Below are 16,339 nucleotides of genomic sequence, written 5' to 3' on the forward strand. Positions count from 1 at the left end.
TAATTAATAACCAAGTAGTTGAGAGATTTTTTTCTTAAATTGACTCAAATATCACTTAATATTATAAATAAGCAAATCAAGTACCGAATCTTTAGAAGTACAAAAATTTAATTAATTAGTACTTACATTTGTAGAAATCGTATCTTGACTTGTAATAATATCTTCTGGTCAAAAATACGGATATATTATAAAAGAAAAAGTAAAAAAAAAAGAACAATAAAGACTTTACGACTAACCACGTGCAAACAACTCACAGGAATCAATAACAATATGGCGTTTTACATTCACAAATCCGGCTCCTTGACAAACAACATTGGCCTGCTATCTAGCGGTATAATTGTAAACCACTTTAAAAAAATTCGGAGCTAGCTTTTAAATTAATAGCCCCATCCAATCTCCAGGACTAAGTGTAGTTTCTCTAAGTACATTCGAATCAAACAATTAAAGCCTTCTACAATTAAAGAAAACAGAAAGACCTGAGGAGACTCACGGACATAGAGAGAATTTCAATGAATATTACTTGATTAACTGGTCGATTGTCTAATCCACTAAGACTACTTGATTTTTCTCCAGTTAGTTGGTAATCATATCTTGTGATCCATTGACAATTAATCTAATCTGATCTGGCAGTTAAACATTAATAATTCTTTAAGTCTGCAAGAATCTCACTCCTTGACACACAGATTCTCGTTGAAGTTCACCTGTCATTATGCTAGTAAATAAAAAAAATTTATGAGAAATTTATTTCGCAAAACCCACTTCTACCTTCGAAAAAAGAAGACTCCACATCCTACAACAAGATAATAATCGACTTTATTGGCAACGGTCTTAGCTTTTACGGTGAAGACTACCTCAATGGTTTTTAGAAGACCACTTATTGCACTATCTTTTATATGTTATTATCTAAAAAATGTATACCCGAATCTCCTGTATTCTCATAAAAAAAATGAGAGACGCGATGATCAATGATTATGTATTCAGGAGGTTGCAAGTCGGAAATAAACAACGTTAAGAGGCAAGAGTTTCCATTGGACCTCACAAGGAAACGATCAACATTGTTTATAATTACTTTAATAAAAAAATAACTGTTTTTATTGTGATAAACATGAGAACTTGGGAAAATTAATTTCTTGGATGAAATTGGAAAAAATCATTATTTAATTATAATTAATTTTCCATGTAATTTTATACGCATATTTTGTTTTTTAAATTATTTTATTAATATATAATATTCACCTAAAATCTAAAAAAGGTAAGAAAAAAAAATTTAATTTAAAAAAGGAATAAATCACATAAGTTAAAATGCAGCAGACAACATCCTAGGAACAAATATGAATAGCTTTTTTACCTAGATGTATGCAATCTACAATTTAAATCAAATAAAAAATGTTAAATTAAGTACAGTTCACATTAAAGTCTTGAGCCTATCACCAGCATATTAATTTTAAGCATGATTAACAATCATCCAACAAAATTCAAATATATATATATATATTTGTATACATCTAGTTTATATAAATTAGATTCAAAAGCGGAGAAAGTGAGCTAAATATTCTAAATTTTATGTTCATTAAAAGGGAAAAATCAAATATAATTGTTCTTAATGACAAAAAAAAATTTTAATTGAAATTTTAAATCAGGGCGGAAATATTTTGATTTATTTTAGAACAAAGGTATTGGCATACCTACATACGTAGGTTCAGGTACTAAAAACTAATGAATTACAAAGAAAGTGCACAAATCTAATTTCGTTACTGTCACTAATTACAAACATATTATTTACTGTAAAGAAATTACCAGGCCCAATTAACAAAATTATTGAAAATGTGATGTCAACAATTATAGTGCAAGATGGAAACATAGCTGAAGTTAAAATCTCTACAACAAACTAATTATTAAACATCTGACAAAAGATGAAAGTTCGAAACTTGTTCAGGGATTCAAAACTGCGACGAATAATAACACAATTAACAAAAATTCCGAGTGAGAAATAAATTAGAATCTAAGCTGTTTTTTATACAAATCTTCCAATATTCATTTCGAATTTTAATAATGAGTCATCAATGTTTTGTTTTTTCGCAATTATTTATGCTCACACAATGTGTGGGCCAATTCGAAGTTTACTATAGATATAAATAAATAAAATTTATCTTTATTTAACAACAACAATTTTTAAAAGAGCGATTTAAAAAATAAAAATAAAATATAATTTTTTTGTTTATCTTCTTATGTGTACATAAATAATAATAAGTATTAAATACAGATAAAAAATATTTTTAAATAATTCTTCCACTTCCTTTTCTTAAACAGTTAAAGAACCTAATTTTCGTGTGCCTCAGCTATTTTATTAAATTATTTTTCAGCAAGTAGCAATTCTTCTATTTCACCCATTTCTGTTATTGTTTCGTCATCCATTGTGTAACTTACTACATATTTCAGCTTAATTGGATCCTGAAAAAAAAAAAAATATCTGTTTATAAACTCTCATAACAACTTGCTTTACTACAATTCCCAAGATTCGTAATTTAATTCATCCTAACATTAAAATTAGTAAAACTAAAAGTTTGTAAAAAACACAGAAAGGATTATAATATCTCAATGAAACTGCTTGTATAGTATCGGAGATTAACCAGGAAGATATAATTTACTTGTACTTAAGCACAGATAATGGTATTTGTTAAAGCTCCACTGTGGAATTTGTTAAAATTTACACTGCGAGGGCAAGGCTATTGCAGAACATGAATTTGGGGGAGTTGACTCCGCTTTACTCTAAAAACCGGATTTTGACAACTTGCAATATTGCAAGCTTGAACTGAGTTCTTTACATTTAGAAAAGTCAAGATCGGTAGATCGGTAAGATAGTCAAGTGGCACTAGACATCCTTAGAAATGGTAAGAAAAATTGGGCATGTTAACAATACTTCCTCTCGATAGGAGTAAGAACTTCTCCCCAAGAAAAAAAAGCAATAACCCAAAACTGTTTTTGGAGAGAAATAATCTTGAATTAACCAAAATTTAAATTCATATATAGGGTGTACATTTTAAGACGGCTCAAATGCATTTCATGCTTAAACAGTTGATCTGAGCGACAAATGGTAGAGGAAAAATTTGTTGCCAATCACCTCTAGTTTCAGAATATGTGACTTGATTTTGGATTCCTGCCCGCATAAGCGGCTGACGCGCGACCAAAAGTGAGGGTCCTTAAACGCAAGTCTCCCAAAATTACCAAATAGTTATTAAACCTTCTTGTTAGTAACAGATGTAAAATTAATTTTTAGCCATTTTGTGTATGCTTGAGAACATCTAAAGCTCTTAACATTTGATTTTTCTTAAAAAAGTCATTTGGAAAACTACTTATTTCCCGATATTAAGAAAAATACTTGCTTTACTGCCTCGGCAATAATTTTAGTGGAAAGGGGATGAAAAAATACATAAAAATGACCTATCGCGTGCTCTTCTTTCTCTTTGATAACAAGTTAAAAATATTGAAATATGATTAATAAATACCAGATTTTGAAATGGCCTAGCACCTTTAATTTTGAAGATATCGAATTGCGGTTTCCGGTTTCTTCCATTACTTTGTATACTCTTTAAAACTACGTATATGAAAATGGGGGACAACTGCGAACCCTCACTTTTGGTCGCGCGACAGCCGCGTATGCGGGCAGGAATCTAAAATCAAATTACATATTCTGAAACTAGATGTGACGGGCAACAAATTTTTCCTCTACCATTTTTTGCTCAGATCGACCGTCTTAGCATGAAATGCATTTGAGCCGTCTCAAAATGAACACCCTGTATAATTTGTTTATTTATTTAACTAAATAATTAATAATTTATTTAAATAAATTACTAAAGGATTGGTGTACCTTATTGGGAGAAGCAATTAGCATGATTTGTGTTATTGCTGAAGGCGGGAGGAAGGGATTGTGGGCTGGCAGTGTAGTGCTAGAAGGTGCAAGAAGCCTCAGACGGCAACTCTGTAACATATAAGTGACGTATTAGATCCCTGAAATAGTGATTCCATTTCATAATATTTAAAATAAAAAAAACTTACCTTAGGCACTACAGGCTGAAATAAGAAATTCGAAATTGGAAATTGATTTTTGCTACTAGTCGTTAAAACGAAAACAGCTACGTCCGGCCTAGGACAATCTTTCGCTAAATGTATTGCAGTACTGACCCCGTTTCTCTCATTAAGCGCTTGGAATGGTGGTACAGTACCTAAAAACATTAAAATACATTAAATTTTAAAAGTTAGCAGAAAAACATTTACGATTTTCTGCAATTCTAATTCGTCTGGAATTTAAGATTAAATTTAGAGGTCTACAAATTTGACAGGTAACGAAAACATTTGTTAGATGTCCTGGAATAAAATAAAATATTCTGCTTTCCAAAAAAAACTTATTTGTGAAAATGCTTGAATCGGTGTATTTAAAATAACTTTGATTGTTAATGATTTTTTTGAGGAATATCGAGGTGCGGTCATAAATAAATACAATTTTTTTTGCTTTATACCAACGTTTCAACGTTACCAACGTTTATTGAACCAAGTCACCAATCAACTCTCTCTTACAGACATTGACACTTCCATACAACATTCTATCTCACATTCTAGTTCACAACCACGAAAGTATATTTCCATACCTTTTATCCACGGCCTTTCATAAAAATATCATTAATATTAAAAAAAAACATAATATTTCGACAGCTTTTAAGAACACCAACACCTTACATACCTTTTTCACAAAACTAAAAGAACCTACACCAAAATTGTTGCGTTCAGATGTAATGTATAAAATCAACTGCAAAAATTGTGATGCCACATACGTAGGACAAACTTCACAATATCTAAACAAGAGACTATACCAACACAAACACGACTGCAAAACTAAAAAACCTAATGATACCTTAACTGCACTCACTAAACACCATCTAGACTTTTAACACGAATTTGACTTTGACAACATAATTGCAACTAACACCAACAGAAACAAACGGAACATATTAGAAATGGTTTGATCCATAAGGTAATCACCATTGGAATTCTATTAATTTTTGTATTGAAACAAAATACGAGGGTCGTTTGAAAAGTCCGTGCAAAAATAAAAACTACTTAATTTTTTGGGGTAAACCTTTTTTATTTTTCAACGTAGTCTCCTTTTAGGCTTATACACTTCGTCCAACGCTGCTCTAGTTTGTTGATCCCTTCCGAATAATAGGATTTGTCCAAGCTCTGAAAAATAGCCATTCGTTTCTGCAATCACCTCCTCGTTTGAATAAAATCTTTTTCCCGCCAGCCATTTCTTCATATTGGAGAACAAATAGTAGTCCGAGGGAGCCAAGTTTGGAGAATAGGGGGGATGTGAAACGAGTTGGAATCATATTTCCATTAATTTTGTGACCACAACTGCTGAGGTGTGAGCTGGTGCGTTGTCGTGATGGAAAAGGACTTTTTTGTGGGCCAATCGTGGGCGTTTTTCTTGCAGCTCGGTTTTCAAACGGTCCAATAACGATGAATAATATGCACCTGTAATAGTTTTACCCTTTTCCAGATAGTCGATGAGGATTATTCCTTGCGAATCCCAAAAGACAGTCGCCATAATCTTTCCGGCCGAAGGAACGGTCTTCGCCTTTTTTGGCGCAGATTCCCCCTTGGTAACCCATTGTTTAGATTGTTCTTTGGTCTCAGGAATGTAGTGATGTATCCATGTTTCATCCACAGTGACGAAACGACGCTTAAAGTCCTGCGGATTCTTCTGGAACACCTGCAAACCGTCCTTACACGATTTCGTTTTTGGTCAAGCGTGAGCAATCGCGGCACCCATCTTGCGGATAGCTTTGTCATGTCCAAATGTTGATGCAAAATATTATGTACCCGTTCATTCGAGATGCCCACAGCACTAGCAATCTCACGCACCTTCACTCTTCTGTCATCCATCACCATATCATGGATTTTATCAATGATTTCTGGAGTAGTAACCTCAACAGGGCGTCCAGAACGTTCAGCGTCACTTGTGCCCATATGGCCACTCCGAAAATTTTGAAACCACTTATAAACTGTTCTAATCGAAGGTGCAGAGTCACCATAATGTATATCAACCTTGTCTTTAGTCTCCTGAGGCGTTTTGCCTTTCATAAAGTAGTGTTTAATCAACACACGAAATTCTTTTTCGTCCATTTTTTGAAAATCACCCGACTTCCTCGATTCAAACGAATGCCAAACACAAAGAAATAGACCGATCTGGCTGTAACTTGGTGTGTGTTCTTCCAAGAGATGTTACTAACTAAACATAACCTCGATACGCGCCAGTGGTGCTATCTCTCTGACTTTGCACGGACTTTTCAAACGACCCTCGTATGTGATTTTTGGTGAATTTTCAGTTGACGCTCAGAAGGATTTACTGAACAATCAGTTGAAATGATCCGTCATCATTATGTAAGTGATGATTAGAAATAAAGTCCAAAATTACTTTATTACTGATTTTTTTTTTTTTAAACGAAAAATAATTTATACTAACTTGGTTTCACATCTTGCAAAGTAACAGTAATATCTCCAAGTGGTAATAGATCTGGAAATCTAGATGGCTGGCTGTTAGTAACTGGTACAGAGGTTTCTGGTAAGGAAGGCGCTGGTGAAGATTCACTTGTGTTTGAAGGTTCATGATGCGAAGTGACATCGCTTGTTACTTGTGTGTTACATGTCAAAAGTACATCGTCATCTATCAAAGAAAGTAAGCCTTCTACATCTGATGATGTTGAAGAACTCGAAGGCTTCGGTGGTGGTAGTTCCTCAGGTTTTATTAAAGCATTCCTGTAAAAGAGTAATGCGTTAGCCAAAGAGTGTAATGTTTGTTCACCTTCAACCCAAGTGCACAAAAACAACATATTGCAATGATTCCACATTAAGATACCAACAAATTAACTGTTCCTCATACTTCCTTACTAAAATGTTCTATTAAAAGGAAGATTATCCTCTTCATGTGGATAAAGTTTCAGACGCTAAATCAATCTTTTCTTTTACTTTTATTAAGAGCATTCTAAAAAATTTCTTAATGTTCTACTCATTATTATCTGAGGTTAACTTATTATAAGGGAAAATAAATAAGAAGAACTCTAAAAATTACTAAACAATGAAATTGAGATCAACAGAACTACAATACAATCAATCAATAAATTAATCACCTTTACATTCGTTTCTAAATGCATATTCCACCATAATTTTACGTGAAGTAAAATAATGACTATTTTTTTCAGATGGACGACGCCGAAAAACAAATTAGGTTTTGCGGCCAGGTTTAGAAGATCATAACATACTACTTTTCCAACAAGTAAAAACTTCGTTTTCGGAACTAGGGACATCTTTTAAGTTCATGAGCTTAATTGCTACACCAAACCTACCCCCCTAAGTAGTACAGGCTGGGACCTGGATGAAAGTAAAAGTAGAGAAATAGAAAAAAAAACCCAATGGTTACACATAAGCTTGTTGCGGGGAAAAAGTTTGCTGCCCTTAAATGTATTTGGTTGGAGATTTTGCTCAGAAATTAGGAAATTTGATCGCTTTTTAATTAAAATAATATCATTAATCAGAAAACTAACAAATGCCATCTATTTTAGTTAAGTAAAATGGTATAGTGAAGAAGACATTAGCAACAATAATAGCTAACTTTTATAAACTTAAGTTCCATTTTGTTTTAACTTGTTTAATAAAATATCTCAAGAAAAAAAATGTACTTGAACTTTGGTAGAGAGAATTGAATTTGAATTTCCAAGATTAACACTTTAAATTTACCTAAAATATGACTATAAATGTCTTTTCAATTTAACTTTATTTCAACAATTCTAAACAAAATGCTTGTAAAACATACGGTTTCGATGATGATAAACTTTCTTTTAACAAGGTTTTCCCAAGTATATCTAATTCTTCCAAACCTTTAGATTTGATTGGTTCCTTATTTTGTTGATTAAACGGTCCTAAAACAAGATTCGGCTTGAATGAATGATTAAATTTCGAAGAAAACTAACATAAAATAAATTATTTCTAATAACATACCATGTGCCTTAGACGATGTTTGCAATGTTTGCAATGTTCCAGCAATATTATTATCTCCTAGTAATGGTAGATAATTGGGGACTAAAAAAAATAAAATAAACATGACATTAAAAGTCGTTTCAAAAGATTCGCTAATTAATTAAGTTATTGACAAACCGTGAGGTTTCGGAGAATTGACGTTAGACGATGTAATTTTAATATCACTAAATACATCAGTCAGCACTGATAAATTATCACTTGTGAAAGTATTATGATCATTTGCTTGAACAGGAGCGGAGAGATCTAATCCTAAAACAGATTTTTACATTGAATTACTTTTTTTAGTAAGTGATACAAAAATTACTGATATTAATGGAACTACATATTAAAAATATCACTGTTCAAACGCTCTGTGCATGGCTTCCACAAACTATGGTATTCTCAAATTTGAATTGTATTACACAACAATTTGACTTAGTTTATGCTTCCCTCAAATCTTTTGCTGGAGAATGATTAAAGAGAGGAAGCAGCAAAAATTAAAATGCCATTAGATGTGGATAGAAGGCTGAATTTAAATAAAGAAAGGTTGCAGTAATCAACTGGATACAGATCCAGCTCAATTGTAACAAATAGGGACCAGATACGAGGCAATAAATGTAATTTGGGAAGGGTGTAGCTTTGCGGTCTCCAGCTGCTGACCCTTAGATTTTCTCTTCCTAGGAGCTTCTTACAGCTCACTGTCCAGTGATGGACAGTGTTGTCTGTAACGAGAGAACACTGTCCGGAGGCCGGCAGTGCACTGAAAAAAGCTCCGGGCGCCAATAACCTTAGATGTTAAGGCGACTTTTGTAAATAATTAATTAATAAATGTAATTTAAATTAGAAACTATTTTAACACTTTATAAAAAATGGCATATCTTTCTCGCTTTATCTTCCCCTTGAAATATTCCTTATTTCATCATTTATTTGTAAAGATATCTTGCACCAACTCTGAAGGTTCTCTTAAAGTACATTAAGAGAAATGTTAATCTGCCCACTTGTATAGAATTCATATTTACTGAAGAGACGAAAAACATGTAAACTCTTTTGCGAGATGAGGAAATTAAATTCTGATGTAAACCTACAATGGTCAAAAAAAGTAATCATACACTAAGTTTTCTTATTTTATCTACTGAACTTTTGTTTCTAGGATGACTACTTGTTCAGCACTGAAATCGATGACAATGAATTTAATGCTCTCATTTTCTTTTATAAACACAAAGAATTGATTAAAAAGCAGAAAAATAAAACCCTATTGAAAATTAATGGTCTTGTTTGGAGCGAAAAATTTGAAAATTGAAATGTTCTTCCAGAGTAGAGCTCATAACCAATTTAAAGAAATCATGGGCAGAAATCAGATCTCAAGAGACACTAAACCTGGTGGAATCTATGCCAAGGAGGCTTCAGGCAATAAGAAATGCAAAGGGATTGCTAATAAAATATTAGGTCTTTAGTTTTGCGTTAATTATAACATTCAGACTGAGTGTATGAACACTTATTTTGCATACAATAAATTATTTTTCTGCTTTTTAATCAATTCTTTATGTTTATAAAAGAAAATGAGAGCATTAAATTCATTGTTACTATCTTCGATTTCAGTGCTGAAGAGATAGTCATCCTAGAAACAAAAGTTCAGAAAAGTAAGAAAACTTAGTGTATGAATACTTTTTTTTGACCACTGTAGATGGCTTTCTGGCAGGTACGATTAAATTCTTTATAAGTTGAAGATTAAACTAATCAATACTAAAAGTTTGAAAGCATTCAACCTCCATACTTATGGTTTCTATAAAAACTGGAACCCCAATGTTCAAATTTTAAACAACAAACTGCATGGGCCGTAAAATGAATGGTGAAAGTCAGAGGAGAGCTTTTGTACTTGAATGGGTATTCATTTAATGATAAAAATTATGCTCACTTTGTGACCTGAAGGTGAATGAATTTGTTTTATTCATTAATAAGATTCGTTCCATATTATACAAGTTTTTTTATACATTATACTATATTTTAATAGTAGGTCAAATTTGTCAAATCTGAAGCATGTTTTTCCGTTTTGTCCTTCTCTCTGATGACTCTTCAGTCGGTCAACTAGTCTATGAATAAGTCTGTCACCAAAATTGAGTTGCAAACAAATTGTAGTTTTTGTAAAAATTGCTATTAAAATTTATTATTACTTACCAATTTGGGATAATTGATCTAAATGACCAGGAGTTGATTCAATAATACTTTCTTTAGAAGGACTAGGCGTTAAATCCAATAAGGAAGTGATTTCTTTTGGTTTCGGTTGACTCAAAGAATTTGCATTACGCGAGATTGATTGTGATCCTCCATCTATTAACTGATTATATCTTGTAAATACCTCTCCAAGTTCATCATTCGCTGTTAAAACATCATCTACAGAAACGAATAAAAGCAAACTCATCAAAATTACTGATTAATAAAAGCCAAACAGTATAGAATCAAAATAGCATTCACTCACGACAAAAATCCGCTTCTGTATTGGAATTAGCCAATTTAAAAAGAACTGGTCGAAGACTGTGACAAGTTGAATGAAGCTCTTTGATAAGTTCTAATTCTTGATCGTTAGTAACACCCTCCTGATAGCTGTCAAGCATTTCGTTCAACAACCGGCAATTATTTACTACAGTAGCAAGTTCAACGGTAAGTCTCCATTTTTCTTCTACCCGTCGTTCTTCCTACATGATAAAACTAGGTATTTTAATAAATTAAATTAAAACAGCCAGTGGTTTTAAGAACACAATTAAAATTTACTCGAAAACAAAACTGAGCAATCTTGCTATAAAAATTGATTTTTTTTTTTTTGTTTTTAGTCGAATAATGCAGTACACACTGGGGATCCATAATTTCGCTCAACAATTTAATGAAGCTTTTATTTTTATTCTGTCATTAATTAATTTGTAAGACAATTCTGGGTAACAAAAACTAACGTGGTCATCAACCTTGAGGCCAGAGTCTTTGAGATTATAATACGTTGTCCTTTCTCTATAAATAAATAGGAATTGCAATTGTCCCAGTTGGATGTTTGTAAAAATTTGCTTTTTCATGCAGTTTTTTGATGAACAACCCTTATACAACTGTCCTTTTGGACAGTTTCAATAAAAAACGATTTTAGATGAAATTAAAAAATCTAATTAAGAGTGTTTTAAGCGAACAATTGCAAAAATTGTAATTTTACTTCTAGCATTTTCTAAATACATGATACAAAACGCTGAAGAGACAATGAAAACTTTTTTTATCTACATCTGAAACTGTAGAAAATTGTTCCAAATTAAAATTAACTTTTTTTTGAAATCAATAATTATAACATATTTTAATTGAAAAAAAAATTATTTCAAAGCAAAAGTATTAAAAAAAGAAAAATAAAGAATGTAAAAATAAATAAGTTAATTCATTTACGCTCCTGTTTGTGCGGAATATGAAATGTTGACATTTATATTTTTTGTAAATTGAACGCCCTTCAGTGTACCATTTGAGTAAATTTTACATTAAAAACATTTTGAATAACTCTGCAGATAATTCTATCTATTTGAAAAAATGATAAGCAGTTCTAAATGGTAATTGCTAGATGATAATGAAATATAGACAATAAAAACCTTGCTTCTGCCAGCTAGGTTAGTTTATCACAAAAAATTGAAAGTTTATTCGTTAATGGAAGTCGAATTCTTCACCAAATTCGATGAATCTGTCTCTTCGCTATTTAATAACTAGAGTTATTACAACTAGTACCCGAACTTGATCGAATCAACTCAACCAGTTCCTCAGGGAAGTTCTAGGTGGGATTCAGCAATTAGAGAGACCACTTTGAGGTACCTGTTCACCACTCACCTCTAAAGGCTGACCTATGTTCTCAAAGCGTGGCTTCCTCAAATTATATGAACCAGGGTTAAATGTAACGCTAGTTAATCAGTCAGAGATGGCCACTCCCTCGTGCACAATGCACTTTCCTCCCAGATATTCCAAAATATGCACTCTAAATTAAGAAGCTTAAGTGTTCTAGAAAGAATGTAGCCCTGGTAACTCTCACACTTCATCATTTTGGGTAGATCACACTCTCTCCCAAGCCCGCGCTGGTCAGGAAAGCTGATTTGGCCACACTAACGTTGTCCTAAAGAATACCATATCATCAAGTGTCTTGTTTAAGTGCTTGCATAAACTACCGTCCCTTGTACATTCATGCAATATTATGTGTTTTTTTAAAAAGGTGTTTTCAAATTTTATACAGGTTTTGCTTGTACAATGCATAGTCTTCTTAAAATGAACTTAAATCATATTCACAAACAATGATTTGCGAATGTCATCTACTGAAACGACAACACTTAATATTGTGAATAAATGCACACATCATCCCAGGATACAATAGACTGCTAAATGCTACCTCTTTGACCATAGACTTAATAAGCCTGTTTGCTGCTTGCAAATCTTGTGGATTTTTACTCTGGAGTAGTTTTTGCAATAACTGAGACTTTTCTTCATCCTGAAGAATTGATGGCTGTTGTCGAGACGTATTTACTTCTTTTATTACTGGAGGCTCTTCCTGCAAATACATTTATTTTTAAAAACATTTTAGTTGGGCAAAATTTGGGTAAAAAGATAAGTTAAATATAATTTACATAAGTCGTTATATTGTGGATAGTATGTGGATAGAGCGGCTCTATTTTATAAACTACATAACTTAGGTTTGTCAACAAGGATGGTGAATGCTATTAAGGGCTTGTTGAGTGATACTTACTCTCAAATATGGTATGAAAACGGTTTAACCGATGCATTTGAAACGACTACAGGCGTCAAGCAGGGCTGTGTTTTAAGCCCTACTTTGTTTTCACTATTCTTGAACGACATTGAGGACTACCTAGATGGTGGGGGTGTACTGATTGAGGGTGAGAGGATAAATATCATGGCTTATGCTGATGATATTGTATTACTGGCCTCGGAAACGCAATCCCTGCAAAGGCTGATTAATTGTCTCAATAAATATCTCAGCACTTGGAATTTAAATATCAATCTAAGTAAGTCTAAAATAGTTATTTTTGGTAATGGTTGTAAAAGATCGCGAAAAGAAAAGTGGTACTTTGATAATGAAGAAATTGAAGTTGTAAAATAACTATAAATATCTCGGGCTTACTCTTACCCCAAAATTATCGTTTAAAAAACACCTAATTGGAAAAGTTAATAAAGCAAAGTTAGGGTTAAATTCTGTCTGGCACGAATTGATCATTTGATTCTAAAAATCGGATATTCAATAGTGTTAGTCGATCTGTCCTGTGCTATGGGGCACAGATTGGGGGGGAACGGAATATGTCGAGGTCGAAAAACTATTGAGGTTCTTCTTGAAAAAACTCTTCAGGTTGCCCAATTACACACCAACAGCCTTCTTGCACTTAGAGACCGGAATACTACCCCTATTTTTGTTTACATTAAAACTGCACCACAACTATATTATTAAGATCATGAACCTTCCTGAGGATTGTCTCACTAGGAAACTGGCGGTGCAAGTGATTAAGCAGGACTTATCTTGGTTTAACCATATTAAAAAAGTAATGAAAAGTATAAATATGGAAACTGTCCTGTCACTTAGTAATGTTTCTGAGTGGGATGGTGTATTCCGGAATATTCGAATACGTTTAGAGGCACGGTTCCAAAACAAATTCGTTGAGGGTGTAGCTGACAATGAATATTATAGGCATTATAGAGTGCTTCAATTCAATTTGGAGGATGGTCATTACCTGACTAGTAATATGTCCTTAGACCATATAAGATGGATCATTGGAGTAAGAAGTGGTACAATAAAATTAAACAACTGTCCATTTAAAGATGAATTCGATGTGTGTCCAATGTGTAATATGGAGGTTGTGGAAGATTTGCATCACTTTTTGATTGAATGTCCAGCGTATGGTGATCTAAGATATAAATGTTATAAAAGAACCAATTTGTCCACCATAGAGATGGTCGGTTTACTGAATGGAAAAGACTGGATGGCACTAGTCAATTATTGTAAATCTGCATATTTATGAAGAAATGTGAATATTGTATAGATGTCATATTTATTGAATAGTAACCAAGAAGAAGAAATTTTGATTTTGTTTGTTTTTTTTTGTTGTTGTTCATTAAAGTGTGTATAAATTTAGTTTATTATCACCATAAGTTGGTTTATTTTATTTTTTGTTCGTACAATTTACTTATTTCATCTTTTAGTTTGTATTTTTATTTATTTTGAATATAAGTATATGTTTTTTTTCCCCACTCTGTAACGGTTGTACAACCAACATAGTGCCTTTATGTACATTCATTACAAGAAGTAATTTTTTGTCAAATTTATGTTATTATAAATAAAGATTATTAATTAATTAATATTGTAGTGAAAGAGAGATAAAGAACTGTCACTTCAGAACAAAATTAGTAAACTTAAATTTTTTTTCAAACTTCCTGTGTAACGAGCAAAATTAACTGAAAATTATTGAATAATGTGATAAAAATAAAATTCAATTCCTACGCTTTACACCAAATACCAAATTGTAAGTCAAGGACGAAATGGTTAGTTAACATCTGTATAAATTTCTCTAATTTATACATTAAATAAAAAGCAAGGCCAAGATTGGAAACGAACCAGTAATTCAATATAACTTTTTCATGAGCTGTTTAGTCTGTACTTAGATTACTTTGTTGCCTCTTCTAGTATTCTGCATAAAATAATTTTTTTTTTTAAGTTGAAAATTGAGCAAAATTATAAAGAAAAGGTTTTCTATTAAATAAATTTATATATTTTACCAAATAATGGCGTAATAAACATATGGGCACGATAGGCTCAGAGAACATCTCAATAGTGTCCCATATTGGTTGGGTATCGTTTACGATAGGAGAATAAACCATCTCTTACAACTACTTGACAGCGGTGCAATCGCTAGTTTCCTGTATGAAACCTTATTTATTTATATTTATTTTTGGGCGTATCAAATAAAGAAGTTCCAAGAGCCTTATTATTTTTTAAAATTAAATCCTATTTGATGAGCCCAATAGAAAATAACATTACAATTTGAATTTATAATAAAATTCTAAAAGCTATATTGCATTCTTCCGTAATACTAAAACCATTATTTAAAATACTTTAAAACCTTTAAAAAAAACTTTTTCTTGCATTACAGAATTGCTAGCTATGAATTATACCTACAAAAAGATATTATTTTACATTATTCCAAAGATTAAGGGGTGTTTCACAATTACCTTAACAACTCCTTGCTTCTTCAACATTTCATAAGCTTCTTTTATTTTTGACTCCCTTGGGTACTGGATGGTCCAAGTGTACATTAATTCCAGCACCCGTCGTCTGACAGGTTCAGGAGTATGAGCTCCTAAGTACTTAGGTGATACAAGCTTTATCAATTCATTTAAAAATCTAAACTTGCCAACCTCAGCATGGAATACACTGCCACACCTTTTCATACAGGTTTCCAGGACCTTTACATACGCAATAAAAATCAGAACACAGAGAATATCCAATCACTTAATGTCAAGTGATTAAACTTACCAGAAGTGCTTGTAAAGCTTCCCATTCTTGTAGGGAGTGAACTTTGGCTGTTATAAATTTAGCTGCTGTTTGAGCACATTCTGGTTCTCTATTGATAAGGCCACAAAACGCGTCGATTGCTGCAGTATCTGGTCCCTGATTACTGACACTCGTTGCACGTTCTTAAAGAGACAAATAGGTTTTTTAAGAATATACGCTATATATTGTACATAATAGTATATAATACTAATTTTAAAAGCAGCTGAGAGACTTCAGGAAAATCTACAGTGAACAATGAAACTTACAGTGCATGTTCATTCGCAAATAACGTACTGAAATCGATACCATATTTATTTAACGACCTCAATAAATGCTCATATTTTAAGCGGAAATCGTATTTATCTAAAAGTGTTGTAAACAATATTACATCTTGTCTCTCGTTTAAGTTTCTACATTTAGAACTCATAAGCGAGTTTCAAACAAGTTTTATTATGCCCTTTTGGTATATAGATTAAAATCTTACGTATTAAAGCCTCGAGGCTTGTAGTTATGATATCCAATTGGCTGGCCATGAGTTAAACTATCATTTCTTTCATTTTTTTTTTATAAAACATTTAGAAAATATCCTCACGTCACTGACGGACGCCACTGCAGGTTACTAATTGGTTTAAAGGGGGGAAGTGATGATGATGGTTATATAAAGGTTAAAATGTGTGTAAGTGCTGAGAATCCATTTTACTAACTGTGGAA

The 16,339-nt window shown here is 32.3% G+C and overlaps 2 protein-coding genes across 4 annotated transcripts in view; both read right to left on the bottom strand.

The window, feature by feature from the left end:
• The window catches only part of spoon (A-kinase anchor protein spoonbill), a 191,940-nt gene extending 191,657 nt beyond the window's left edge, over positions 1–283 (bottom strand). For all 3 annotated transcript variants that reach the window (XR_012458334.1, XM_074127613.1, XM_074127614.1), the window contains exon 1: positions 127–283. The gene's annotated coding sequence lies outside the window, so the exon portion shown is untranslated. The remainder of the gene's footprint in view (positions 1–126) is intronic.
• A 913-nt stretch (positions 284–1,196) lies between these two features.
• On the bottom strand, positions 1,197–16,317 carry Gga (ADP-ribosylation factor-binding protein Gga). Its single transcript, XM_074127612.1, has 13 exons — positions 16,113–16,317; positions 15,611–15,771; positions 15,307–15,540; positions 12,464–12,622; positions 10,547–10,763; positions 10,246–10,461; positions 8,209–8,340; positions 8,053–8,133; positions 7,868–7,973; positions 6,521–6,813; positions 4,057–4,223; positions 3,869–3,979; positions 1,197–2,451 (listed from the first exon to the last, which is right to left on the bottom strand). The coding sequence occupies exons 1-13, from the start codon at positions 16,159–16,161 to the stop codon at positions 2,353–2,355; spliced, it is 2,025 nt and encodes a 674-aa protein (XP_073983713.1). The 5' UTR covers positions 16,162–16,317; the 3' UTR covers positions 1,197–2,352.
• Positions 16,318–16,339: the final 22 nt, after the last annotated feature.

Source organism: Rhodnius prolixus, unplaced genomic scaffold, assembly GCF_049639745.1.
Source record: "Rhodnius prolixus isolate KJV_2025 unplaced genomic scaffold, Rpr scaffold_9, whole genome shotgun sequence".
Classification (NCBI taxonomy): domain Eukaryota; kingdom Metazoa; phylum Arthropoda; class Insecta; order Hemiptera; family Reduviidae; genus Rhodnius; species Rhodnius prolixus.